Genomic DNA, 12434 nt, shown 5'->3' with positions numbered 1-12434 from the left:
ACAGAGAGCAATCTGGTCTTTGTCCTTGGTTCCTGAGAGATAATTTTTGGAATTTTCTGAGTATTTGAGGAGCGTTCTGTTATCTAGGCCTAAAGACTATGCCAGACGATTTGTGCTAATGAGTGGGGAGCTGGCCAAGCCTGAAGGATGGACTGGTGGCCTGGTATCAGCTGACTTTAGGGAGGAAGAGGAGCATGATTCAATCATTCATATGCAATGAGGTCTCCATCATGACTATTCAATGAAGCCAATAAGGATTCTGGACATGGAAGCTCCAGAAGCTTCCTGGTTGGTGAAAGACACATGTGGAAGGGTAGCGTGCCTTTTTGGGCACAAGGAAGCTCTGCGTTGTGAACCTTCCTGGGCTCGTTTCCTGTGTCTCTTCTTTATGCTGATCCTGACTTGTATCCTTCTGCCATAATAATTCTATAAGTATAGCACTTTCTGTGAGATGTGGGAGTCATTCCAGCAAGTTATCAAACCCAAAGGAGTAGTGGGAGCCAGCAGGTGAAAGTAAGGGAGCCCAGGGGAGGCCCCTAAGCTTCCAGCTGGCATCCTGAAGGGGTAGAGGGAAAGTCCTGAATTTGCTGTCAGCAGGTCAGAAATAAGGGTCTTGGGCGGATTCTCAAGCTTGCACCTGATGTGTCTGCCTATTTGGCAGTCTGAAGGATGGTATCCTTTTAATTTGTGAGATCTCACCTAGCTCTGAGTGGCTAGGATCAGAGGGAGAAAGCGATGCGTGGATGGCTGGTGTCAGAGAGAATTGAAAAGTGGGAAAGTGGGGTTTGATTAATCATCTCATTTTGGGGATTGGATTTATGTTGATTTTTATCTATAAATACACCAAAACACAAAATATGAATCTGACAGACCTATCTCTACTATTTTACTTTCACTGGAAATAAAAACAACCAAAAAAAAAAAAAAAAAAGCTTCTTCTCAGGGATTTATTTCAGAAAATAACTCTTAGGATATACCCTATTATCATCATATTGTGTCTCTAAATTTATTTTTTCTAGCCAGAAGAACACAATATGTCTCTTGATCATCAAGCAGTTTCAATTAGACTCAATATTTTACATTTTACAAAGAAAGTTCTTCTGTTTTTGTTTGTATATTTTTTGTTTCTTCGGTCTGCAAATTACCAAATTTTTATTTTAGTGAGTTGCTGAGGTAAAACAGAAATTCATTAAATCCGAAGGCATTTTACTGAATGAGAATCCACCACAAAGCTCAGATACAAAGTAACCGCGTGTACTTTTGTACCTGAGGATTCTCAAATTCTTGAAAACTGATTTCTCATTTTTCTACTCCAAGTAGAATATGATGCTGGTTTTCAAAAGTCAGAAGACAATCTAGTTAGGTATTCTGCTAATTCAAGCATGAAAAAATACCTCAGCTTTGCACAGCATTTTAAAAAAAGTGTTTCATATGAATCAAAATTAAACGCTGCTGGACACATCAAGTGCTTTCCTAGCACTTGATAAGGGCAAGGGACTGAGTACGTGCTAGCATCGTTTGGAAAAACAAAACGCGCTCATGTACCTGCTTTGTTCCAGATTTTGCTAAGTAGACAGTGCTTTTCTGGCAGTTTTCATCTTCACAGCCTGGCAGTAAATGATCTGCGTGTCCGTCTCCATCTGCCAAAAGAAACTCCAGAAGGTCATTAACAGCCACAAAATAGGTGCTCTTGTTTGGCAGATTAAATTTCCTGTTTGTTCAAAGTCAACATCAATCTGGATAAAGCTGAAGAATTTGACACAGGATTTTGTAATGAATGTGATTCAATTTTAAAAAATTACTCTGGCCCTCGCTACTTATTACCTCAACTGTGTCTTCTTTTAAACTGCACTCTTTTCTGTGGCTGAATATTCATTCAACGTGGCAAAAAGAACCCCTTTTCGGACTTGAATATTCAAATAATAAATTTTAAGAAATGTTACTTTTGATTTATTTACATAATTATCCTCGCTACTACAGGAGAAAAATAAGCATGTCATTATTACATGGCTTATATGAAATGTGAAACTTTTATCTTTATACATACTTTTGCTAAGTATCTTTTACACATCATGAACTTCAAGACTTTTTTTGTAAACACCTTGGCTTCTGAACACCATCAATAAATAGTTATTCATAGAAAAGCAAATGAAGGGAACACAGATGTCCTTTCCAGCTGACTGCTTTATAAAAAGGCTGCACAGTCTTCCACAAACACCTCTAGAGGTGATGTTCCCCAGGACCTGGGTCAGCTCCTCTAGCACCCCCTCCTGTCTGCTGCTTCCACACCCCTCCCACCCCACCTAATGGGGTTTACAGGCTTTGATGTCCTAGAGCTAAATCTCTTCACAGGGATATTCACAATGGAGCAGTCACCTAGGTTTTAAACTTGGGGCCTGGCTGTGTTGCTCTAATCTTTGATTTACTTGCTATAATTTAATGTGTATATATTTATATATTCATATATTTAACTTGTGCCCAAGGTAGCACCTACACTTGAGAAGGAGAGATATGGATGAACAATAAAGAACTATTCTTCCCTGCATCGATTTACATACTAAGAGAGAGGTATAATTACAATAAACCTATCAAATCTCTAATGACTTATTCAAGAGGGAAAAAAAAAAAAAAAAGACGTCTAGGCTGAGTGGGAGGAAAAATCCAGCCAGTGGAAGCTGACCTCAGCAAAGAAAAGCAAAAGTAGTGAGAAATCAATTTCTTTCAGTTAATTACTTGTAATTCCCATGATTAATACCACTTGTGATAATAAACCCTTACTTGGAGAAGAACAGTATTAAATCACAGAGTTGAATTAACAATGGCAAGTATAGAGAGCATCTCTGATTTGACAGCATATGGATGTGGAATACTGAGAATTAGAGAAATTGAGAGACAGAGGATGCAATCATAGGCAGGAAGACTTGGAAGGAGAAGGCTCCCATAACAAAAAGAATAAACATTTACCATGGTTTAAAAAAAGAAAAAAAATCCAGTCAAGTAAGAAAGTACTAAATAAAAATATATGATCTATCAACTGTCCATGGTATCATCGACCTCATTAAAGGCCAAACCAGGCTATCGTAAATTAACGGAGAGCCAGGTAGAAGAACATTGCTAAGTCCCTGCCCTTTGTTTCTACCTAATGGCAAAATACTCAGATTAGAATATGCTTTACACTTTTCTTTTCCCTTAGTTTTCCTTTCTTCCAAGTAGTTTCATATTTCCCATCCAGTATTTCAACCATGACTTCACTGGTATTTTTATGAAATCTTCTTGTAAATAACCATAGAAAAAACATACATTATAACATGATAAACATGTGTTTTAGTATGAATCATCAGCAATATTTTGTAGGTTATGTTCACAGAAATCTAGCACTCAATCAGAGAAGGTAATGTGTTCCCTGTTGCTGACTCTAAGTGCTGGTCTTTGATTTTTAGGGGATGTGACAGCCAAGCTTTCTGAGTCCAACTTCATGTGTTTTTTCTGCATTTTCTTTTTTTAACTTTTAATTTGGAAATAATTTCAAACATAAAGAAGTTGCAGTAATAAAAACAGTACAAGAAACACCTGAGTGCCTTTTACCCAGGTTTGCCTACTATTAACCCCATTTGTTTTATCATTTGTGCTCCCTCTCTAAAACCATTTTTTTGTTTTGTTTTTGAAGCATGTATGTAATATATACCATTTGGCCCTTTACCCCTAAATATTTCAGTGTGTACTTTCTAAGAACAGGGACAGTCTCTTGCATAACTACAGTAATCAACAAAACTTCACGCTGATATACTTTATCTAATATACGTCCATATTCCAATTTTGACAGGCGATGCGATAATGTTCTTCAAAGCATTTTTTCCCCTTCAGTAAAGGATCCAGTCCAGGGATAGGGATTGCATTTAGTTATTTATCTTTAATCCAGAATATCTGTATTTGTCTTTTATAAGCTTCATTTCTTTTTACCTCAGACTATAGGAATCTTTTACTTTTTAATAAGTTATGCTTGGGGAAAAAAGCAGCTTTCAGAAAAATAGGTTTCACATGGGAAAAATCAGAGGCACCAGGACAGGATTTAGAATTGGTTTAGGCAATTTCTCTTAGAAACAATGTGACAGCGTCATGCTGGTAGAGAAGTTGGTTTGTGAACCTGGCACACAGTCCTTGAAGATTCAGTCCCAGGAATTTTTAACTTCGACTGCCTTCTGCTGAGGACCTCAGAGCAGTACATATTCCAAGTGTTCCTGAGTGCTAAAATGTCTTCACGAAGGCTCGACAGAAACTGTTAACAGAAGGAATGGCGTTTTGATTCACCGAGAAACTGCCGTGGGGAAGCTGGCCTTCTGAGTGGCTGATCACCAGGGACCAAAGAGCAAGCGGAAGGCACGCTCACTTCCACTTGATGTGAACCTGGGACAAATTTCAAATGAAACTCTTCTCTAAAACATGTAAGTAATGTTACTGAAATAGATTTAACCATTCAAAACTGATTTTCAGAAACTTTCTAATTTTAAAACTAAGAGGACACTCATGCATTCACACCCTCTAGAATGGCTATTATCTGAAAAAAGGGCACCAACAAGTGTTGGGGAGGATTTGGAGGAGGTAGGATCCTGGGCACCGCTGGTGGGAGTGTAAAATGGTGCAGCTGCTGTGGAAAACCGTTTGGCGGTAGGTCAAAAAGCTAAACATAGGATTACCATACAGCACAGCAGTTCCACTCCTAGGTATATACCCAAGAGATGTGAAAGCAGGAACCCAAACAGATACACGTACACCAATGTTCACTGCAGCATTACTCACAACAGCCAATGGATGGAAACAAGCCAGGTGTCCAACAACAGATGAATGGATAAACAACAAGCAGTATATGCATATAATGGAATATCATTCAGCCATAAAGAGAAATGAAGTCCTGATACAGGCTACAGCATGGATGAACCTTGAAAGAAGTGAGACACTAAAGGACAGACATTGTATGACCGCACTAGCATGCGATATCTAGAATAGGCAAACGTGCAGAGACCAGACTTTACTGGTGGTTACCAGAGGTGGGTGCGGATCTTCCAAATGTGGACACATTTCATTGCACATTTTCAAAAATTCACATTGATTAATATCAACACCAATCTCATGATAAAAGTATTTAAGCACCGAGAAGCTGTCAAGCTCGTGGTGGCAGATAAAAGTTTTCCAAAATTCCAATTTTCACTTGAAAGCTCAAATTCTGTGACTGGCACTGACGAAGAGCATTCCAAAGCTGAAACCCTTGGCGCGACTGAGACTTTGTGCTGGGGTCTGAGCCCAGTCTCTTCCTGTCCTAAGCGACTCCATCTTAACAGTTCTTTGTCACAGAATGCATCCTATCATTTTTGCAAAGCCTTCCTCTATACCCTGACCTACCCATACGCACTTTTGCTGCGGAGGAAGCATTTGTGCCTAGAAATGTCTGACGTTAAAAAAAATTAATCCAAGCCCTATGCAGGTGTTAGACACAAGTGTGAAAATGTGACCTAACTACTACGCCAGCTCTCAAAAACAGCCCCCTTCGCCCTTCCTTGAAAAATATTTTTTTTTTTAGCCTGTTCCTGACTCCTTAGGAAGCCTTGTAATTTTTTTTATAACCTTGTTCAGCCTAAACCCAAGGAGGGGCCTAACCCTCCTTAAAACTTATAATTAGAACAAACTAATGTTACAAAGTTATAGCTTTTCTGTATCAAAAACTTTTGACCCTCCTTAAACATTAGATAAATCATCCTAGAATTTTTGTTTTATATTTCAACAGAGTCTTCCATCTTAATGCTAAAGTAACTCAATATAGCATAGAATACAGATGTCTAGATGTCAGAAAACATGTGTTTTAGTGGTCAGCCAGAATCCTGTCACTGAGAGCCATCCTTGCAAAAGATGTCAACACCTGCCAGGATGGTCAACCAAGGTCTCGCCACCTACAGCTTTGTATACGTTAACCAATGAAAACTGTTCTAGCTGTAATCTGCTGCGTGCAGTTTCTTCTTCCTAAATCTTTGTATTACTGCCTGGACACACTGTTGGGCTTCTCCAGGCACTGTGTCTCCCCGTTTTGCAGCACCCTTTCTTTGCCATAATAAAACTCTGTTTTTAAACCTAAAAAGATGCATTGTGTTTCCACTACAAAAGCACCGAATCCAGTTAGTTGTTTTTTTTTGAAGTGACATTGTTACTTTGTTCATTTTTGAGAATGCTGAAGTCAGATCACCTTAGTTTGTCAATTGTTCCTTCAAGTAAAAATAGTGTTAACTTAAAAAAAAAAAGGCTAGTTCAACTTGTAACTCAAACACTTGGGAGAGTGCTTTTCATCAAGATAATCATCACACCTGGTGCAACAGAAGTGTTTTAGGCACACTTTCTACTAAACCACATAGAATATTAAAAAGATACATACTCAAGGGTTAAGATTCCAAACAACTCTTTTCTGCTGCTTCATGAAACACATTACGTGAAACTGACCGTTTTTAAAAATTATCTCCTTCCTCCTTCCCTTCTTCACTTTAGCACTATGAGTGCACACAGGTGAGCATACAATGGCTGCTCGTCAAGTCTGCTGTCACTGCCTTGATATGAGCTAGACTGCATGCAGCTCTGCCCACCAGAGACCATCAGTACAAATGTCAACACTGCAGCAAAGGTAGGTAACACCGTAGTATTTATTACGAATATAGTGTTGACTTTGTGGATCCCTTGAAAGAATCATGGGACCCCAGAAGTTCATGGACCATACTGTGAGAATCATTGCCAGAGAGGTTGGACCAACAGCTGGATTATCAAATGTTTTGATTTTTGACAATCTGATAGGTGAAAATCATATCACATTGTAGTTTTAATTTTTTTATGAATGATGTTGGTCTTTTTCTTACCTATTTCTAAGAGCTCTTTCTACATTAAGAAGATTATTACTTTGTCTGTGATTTATTAATATTTTCTTTCATGGCTTCTAGCTCCTCCTTATAAAGGTCTTTCCACTCCATGTTATAACCCCCCAACCCCGTTTCTTCTAGTACTTTTAGGGTATTATTTTTAGTTTTAAGCCTTAGTCACTGGACTTGGGGGGAAGGTGATAACATGCGAGTTATGATCTTCCTTTACTTTGTTACAGATGGATATCCTGTAGTCCCATACCACTTGCTGAACGAACCACAGTTTCCAGAAAGAAACCCAATCTCTCTTATATTGCGTATCTTTATCTGTAAAATGTGACAAGGAACACAACTTAGCTACTACATGGCATCAATGCAATAATTAAATGTGGGAGAAAGAATTTTGGAAAAACTGTAAATCAGTAAGAAAACAACTATGTTTTCTTCATGTAGTCCCTCTAGGACTGTGGCATGGTATCTGTACCTAGAACAATGCTATACTGTGCTTACTGGTTAGCAACAGACTTAAAAAGAAAAAAACTGTATTACTCCTGGAAAGACACAGTGCTTTTTCTTCAGAGTTCTTGCTTCTAGGACCCACTGCAATGCTTTCAGGAACAAACACGGAAAAACTTGGTCATGAAAAATGAAAGCAATAATTTAGGATTTGTTGAATACTACTCCACAGATGAAGAAAAAAAATATGAGTAGAATGGCTAAATATTTTGATCTATAACCTGGAGCTCCGATTTTAATAAGGAAAATAAATCAGTGATTTTTGAATTACAGAGTATAAATAGCATCACAGCTCAAATGGGTCATAAGTCAAAATGTCTCCTTCCACCATCTGGAAAATCTACTCAAGGATGGCTGCAGCACACATGAGTTATAAATAATACAAGTCATAGAAACAATTAATAGTAAACAAAAACAAACAATTAATGGTAGATGGTTCTAAACAGAATTCAAGGTTGTCTTTAACTTTTAACATGTGGGACCCAAGGCTGAAAGATTCCTATACTAAATTTCTAAAACTGCATTTCTTGCTAAAATACACCTTGAAAATAGGTAGATGTAACAGCTTACCCATCAAATTTGTTAGGAGACATGTGGGGCATATGACAGCTAATGTATGCACATATAAAGCCACTTTTCTGTAACTCAGTGTGAAGCTGGAAATACACATACTGAAAAAAAAAAATTCACCAAAAACCCGTTTCCTTCTAACTTCCACTGCAGAATATGAAAGAGAAACATCACTTTACATTTTTCAGAAGAGCACGTCATTACCATAAAAGGAGTTATTGGCACAGAAAACAACTGGACACAAAACTAGTACAATGCAATAACTAGATTAGAAACACAGTAACTAGACTTTTTTTTTTAGGAAAACAAAGTTCCGGATTTCAAAATAAATCATGAATTATATAAAGTAGATGGCATGCATGAAAATATTTAGATTCTTTCTTCTTTTAATACTCATAAAACAAGTATAAGAATGAGAGACAGGTGCTATATTAGATAGAAAAGGGAGAAAGAAAAAAAGAAAGGAAAAAAAAAAAAAAAAGCCTCCAAGACCCAGGACCTTAATGAAACTTCAACGATGAGAAACATACTATCAAAGAATGTGAACAGGATCAGGACAGAAAAACTATAATTCCTTAAGATGCTGCTGGTCGCTATCAGATACGGCAATGCTGGAAAGTGGGAGGGGGGTGGGTCAAGGATGTAGGAAGTTAACCAGACTTGCTTTAACATAAGCTTAGGTTTTGAGAGTAAGCTGCTCACAAGAGAAGACTTTCATGATGACGTTTTTTTCTCTTGCCAAGCACTGCAATAAACCATTTTGTTTATTTTCCTGACTGAAATAATAAAATATTTTCCCATTAGTTCAATCCCTAAATATCAATCAGGTTCCAATAACGTCTCCTCGATACTTACCTGACGATGCTTTTTTGCTTTGCTTAAATATACTGATTCTTTGACTGCTACACCTTGACCATTTTTTTCCTAATTCTGAATTTAATAGAGTGACCTACTCCACTTGCTGCTCTGAGTTTCTCCTGCTCTCTCCAATACATGAACAGAGGCAAAGGCCGACTACCTTGGTGAACAGGGAAGGGGATGGGGTGGACGGCAGACTGATTCCAACCTGTGGCCAGCAGACACAGGACAGTGAGAATGTCTCCTTTGCACCCTGTGCTGCAGCGGACTTGTTTACTTCCCGAAGCTGGGGAGAGTGGGGGGATAGGAGGGCTGCACCAGCTTACCTGTAAGGTTCTCATGATTAAATCTAAATTCTTAGGATTAAATCTACGGTTAATATTTATATTATCAAATGGGCTATAAAATTAGAATTCCTTTAGCTTTCCTTATTAAAACAATGTATGTTGATTTAACAATTCTGAGAAATAGCATAATTTTTCAATAACGTTTGTGTACCATCCAAAATGATATGAAATATTCATATTAGTAAGGCTTTATAATTTTTCAACATATCTTAAAAATTAAACCATATATTAATTTTATTTTTCTGTAAATCTGATAGCTGAAGAAGAAAACTGTACTTGCCAAATGTCCTACATGTACTTACCATGTCGGTGAAACACTTAAGTATATTTCACTCTTTGTACAACAGATTAGCTTCCTTTAAGCATCCTTCCTATTTTCCACTGAGCAGAGTGGTATTTAAAGAATATTACTTTGTCTATTTCTGAGTGCTCTCAAAATAACCTGAAACTCTATGTGGGAGATCATTTTAAGATTAGCTTCTTTAAATGCAAGAGATTTATATTGTTTTTTCCTCTCCATGGTCTCTAATCCTTTAACAAAGTAACCGAGTATGACAAATTACCAGCTATGTCAAACCTACAACACAAATTCTAAAAACAAACTGAAACAAAATCATCTTCTCTGGCTTACACATTTATTCACATATGACCCATAGAGCATGGAAAGACAGCCGCTACAATACAATCCTGCATCAGAAATAAGGTCTTAACATCAAAAGAACAGAAACATATTTAAATATGAAAATTCATGCTTAAGTAAAAAAGGCAGCAAAATGGCTCTAACTTTTGTTTTAATAAGGATAAACCAGAGCACAACCATATCCTTTGCCAGTAAGTCAATTCTGACTCATAGTCACCCTATAGGACAGAGTAGAACTGCCCCATAGGGTTGCCAAAGAGTAGCTGGTGGATTCAAACTGCTGACCTTTTGGTTAGCAGCCAAGCTCATAACCACTGCACCACCAGCCCTCCTTGATAAGCATAAATGGCAGTATAAGTAAAAAGTAATTTATGTAAGAAAAATATCTTTGCACTCAAAAGCTTTACTCATCTGCTAACAATTTACTACATCAAATTTGGGCAGATGAGGATCAAAATGCACATGATGAAAGCTGTCCCAAAGAATTCTCAGAAAAGCAGATGTGCTTGGGGAAGCAGAAACAACAATGATTAAGGAATGGGAAATGTTTTTATATTATTCCTGGATTGTAAACTGCATTCCACACGTGACATTCTAAAATGCTGCCTGGAGTCCACGATCACAGAACAGTTTAAGGGTTCAGGTTTTGGCATCAGAAGATGCCAGCTTTACAGTACACAATACTGGGGAAGCCAGCACAACTTGAACAAAGTTTAAAAAAAAAAAAAAGGCAGCAGCATCTGGGCTCAAATCTCAGCTATTCAAACCTTGCTAGCAGTGAGAAATTGGGAAAGGCACCATGTCTAAGGCTCAATTTCTTTCTCTGTAAGATGCACACAGGTCCCCCAATATTTTCTAGTAAAGATTAAGTGAAGATGATAATGACCATCACCATTAATAGATCCCATTAAAATGGATGTTGATCATCACACTTAGCAAGGGTTTTCTTACAACTTCTGCCCATACTCATCTTTCACTGAGCCCTTTAATCTGAGAGAAGACCTCTGATCACGCAGACCTAGGTAAAATACTTGTCACTTCCTATCTAGATTCACTGTTGAGATCCTTTTATAACTGGCAATATTTTAATAAAACATGGGCTAGTTGAAAAGTATAAAAAGGACAAATTTCAGAAATACGTAGACTAACTTGAAATATTTCTTTGAAAAATAAAGAAACACTCTGGTCCTGCTAATTTTGATATTTCCATGAGAAAATGATTTTAGATATTTTTGGTCATTTGGATGTAAAATTAATGAGCCAGTTAGCACTTTTTTCAAAAGATAAACGTCTTTAATCCTCTTCCATAAAGATTTACAGCCTTGGAAAACAATGGGGCAGTTCAACTCTGTCCTTACAGGGTTATTATGAGTTGGAATCAACTCAATGGCAGTGGGTTTGAGAAACTGTGACATAAATTGGTCTATTTGAAAAGTGCACTGAAAAAGAATGGTTTATTTTGATTGGTATAAAAAGGCTTTATAAAAGACAAATAACCCTAAATTCCTTTTTAAAGCATACAGAAGATACCGGATGGTATTATTAAATTACAGTATAATATTCCTTCAAAGAACTTTATTCTGGTTGGTTTAATGATAAGCACTTATACAAATTTAATAGTCCAAATAGTTCAGGAATTAATGAAAGTTAATTCATTCTGATAAAGATTTTTATGTTCTGTACTATGTGAGAAACCCTGGTAGCCTAGTGGTTAAGTGCCATGGCTGCTAACCAAAGGGTTGGCAGTTCAAATCCGCCAGGCGCTCCTTGGAAGCTCTATGGGGCGGCTCTACTCTGTCCTATAGGGTCACTATGAGTTGGAATTGACTCAATGGCACTGGGTTTGGTTTGGTTTTGGTACTGCGTGAATCTTAAAAGCAAAACATTTTCAAGCAACTTAAGCTAGATATTATATGAAATGTGTCTCATTTAAGGAAAAAGGATAATTTTGCCTTAAAGTAAAACTAGTATTTTCAGAATGGGGAAAAAAGGGGCACAGAACAAAATTAGATAGAAAAAAAAAAGGGGGGGTAGCCAAAAATCAATAGGTTCATTAATAAAACTGTTAAAGATCTTTGGTATTTATTGGGTAGATAAGAGGTTATGATAAAAGATAAAACCGCTTACCAAGAGAATAGTAAAGAATAAAACAGAAAGAATTTGGTTATCTTTTGTCTTTCAAAATACCCGGGTCAGCTTAAACATATGTAAGTGAACTAGAATTGATCGATTCTTTTCTTTAACAACAGAGCCTCAGAGTGGGAGGGTGTCATGGGGAACCTGTACATAGACCAAAAGGCAGTTGTTCTAACAGCACTATGGGATACTATGTGCTTTAAAATCAGGACAGGTATGCATTAGGTTTGTATCCATTCAACACACTTACTCAATCTGTGTGCTGAGCAGATAATCTAAGAAGCTGGGCTATATAAAGAAGAACACAGCATCAGGATTGGAGGAAGACTCATTAACACACTGTGATATGCAGATGACACAACCTTGCTTGCTGAGAGTGAAGAGAACCTGAACCACTTACTGATGAAACTCTACAGCCTTCAGAATGTATTACACCTCAAACATAAAGAAAACAAAAACGATATGCAACAGATGATA

The 12434-nt window shown here is 37.3% G+C and overlaps 1 protein-coding gene across 1 annotated transcript in view; it reads right to left on the bottom strand.

Moving 5' to 3' along the window:
• Window positions 1-12434, bottom strand: part of ITFG1 (integrin alpha FG-GAP repeat containing 1) — a 244290-nt gene that overhangs the window by 116522 nt on the left and 115334 nt on the right. Inside the window, exon 9 of the mRNA XM_049864307.1 lies at window positions 1546-1640. Coding sequence (XP_049720264.1) covers window positions 1546-1640 — 95 coding nt within the window. The remainder of the gene's footprint in view (window positions 1-1545; window positions 1641-12434) is intronic.

Source organism: Elephas maximus, chromosome 21 (genome assembly GCF_024166365.1).
Source record: "Elephas maximus indicus isolate mEleMax1 chromosome 21, mEleMax1 primary haplotype, whole genome shotgun sequence".
NCBI lineage: Eukaryota > Metazoa > Chordata > Mammalia > Proboscidea > Elephantidae > Elephas > Elephas maximus.
The sequence above is the reverse complement of the archived record's forward strand: the minus strand, read 5'-3'. Positions and strand labels throughout refer to the sequence as shown.